The sequence below is a fragment of the Mesitornis unicolor genome, unplaced genomic scaffold (genome assembly GCF_000695765.1).
Source record: "Mesitornis unicolor isolate BGI_N332 unplaced genomic scaffold, ASM69576v1 scaffold33629, whole genome shotgun sequence".
NCBI classification, from domain to species: domain Eukaryota; kingdom Metazoa; phylum Chordata; class Aves; order Mesitornithiformes; family Mesitornithidae; genus Mesitornis; species Mesitornis unicolor.
The window spans coordinates 472-1,073 of NW_010207112.1; the positions used below are offsets into that span (position 1 = coordinate 472).

Sequence of the window (602 nt, forward strand, 5' to 3'; positions counted from 1 at the left end):
GGCTGGCGCCCTGCTGGGGCGTGATGGGCGCCTGGTTCTGCTCCTTCAGCCGCTTCATGGTCTCGGGGTTGTTCCTCAGATCCTTCTTGGTGCCGACGAGGAGGATAGGCACGCTGGGACAGTGGTGGCAGACCTCCGGGTACCACTTGTGCTTGACATTCTCGTAGGAGGGCGGGCTGGCGATGGAGAAGCAGATGATGAAGACGTTGGTCTGGGGGTAGGAGAGGGTCCGCAGGCGGTCGTATTCCTCCTGGCCGGCCGTGTCCCACAGGTTGAGGTTAATAGTCCTGCCATCCACCGTGTTCTGGGCGCTGTAGTTGTCGAAGACAGTGGGGATGTACTCCTTGGGGAAGGCGTTGGTGGTGTAGCAGATGAGCAGGCAGGTCTTCCCCACCGCCCCATCGCCCACCACCACACACTTGATGCTCTGCATCGCCCCTGGAGCGGCGTCGCCTTGCGGTTTTACCCCTCAGCAGCCTGCGGGGAGGAAAGGGTCAGCATCCCCCGTGCCGAGCGTGACGGGGTTGTGCTCGGTCACACACACACACAGAGACACACACAGCGACACACACTCACACACAGAGACACACACACACACACAC

At 61.6% G+C, this 602-nt stretch overlaps 1 protein-coding gene across 1 annotated transcript; it reads right to left on the reverse strand.

Annotated features, from left to right (window-relative positions):
- Positions 1-9: 9 nt before the first annotated feature.
- On the reverse strand, positions 10-448 carry LOC104546595 (rho-related GTP-binding protein RhoG; the record flags this gene model as incomplete). Its single annotated transcript, XM_010192024.1, has 1 exon — positions 10-448. A coding segment is annotated over exon 1 (424 nt), but the record flags the coding sequence as incomplete, so codon positions are not given.
- Positions 449-602: the final 154 nt, after the last annotated feature.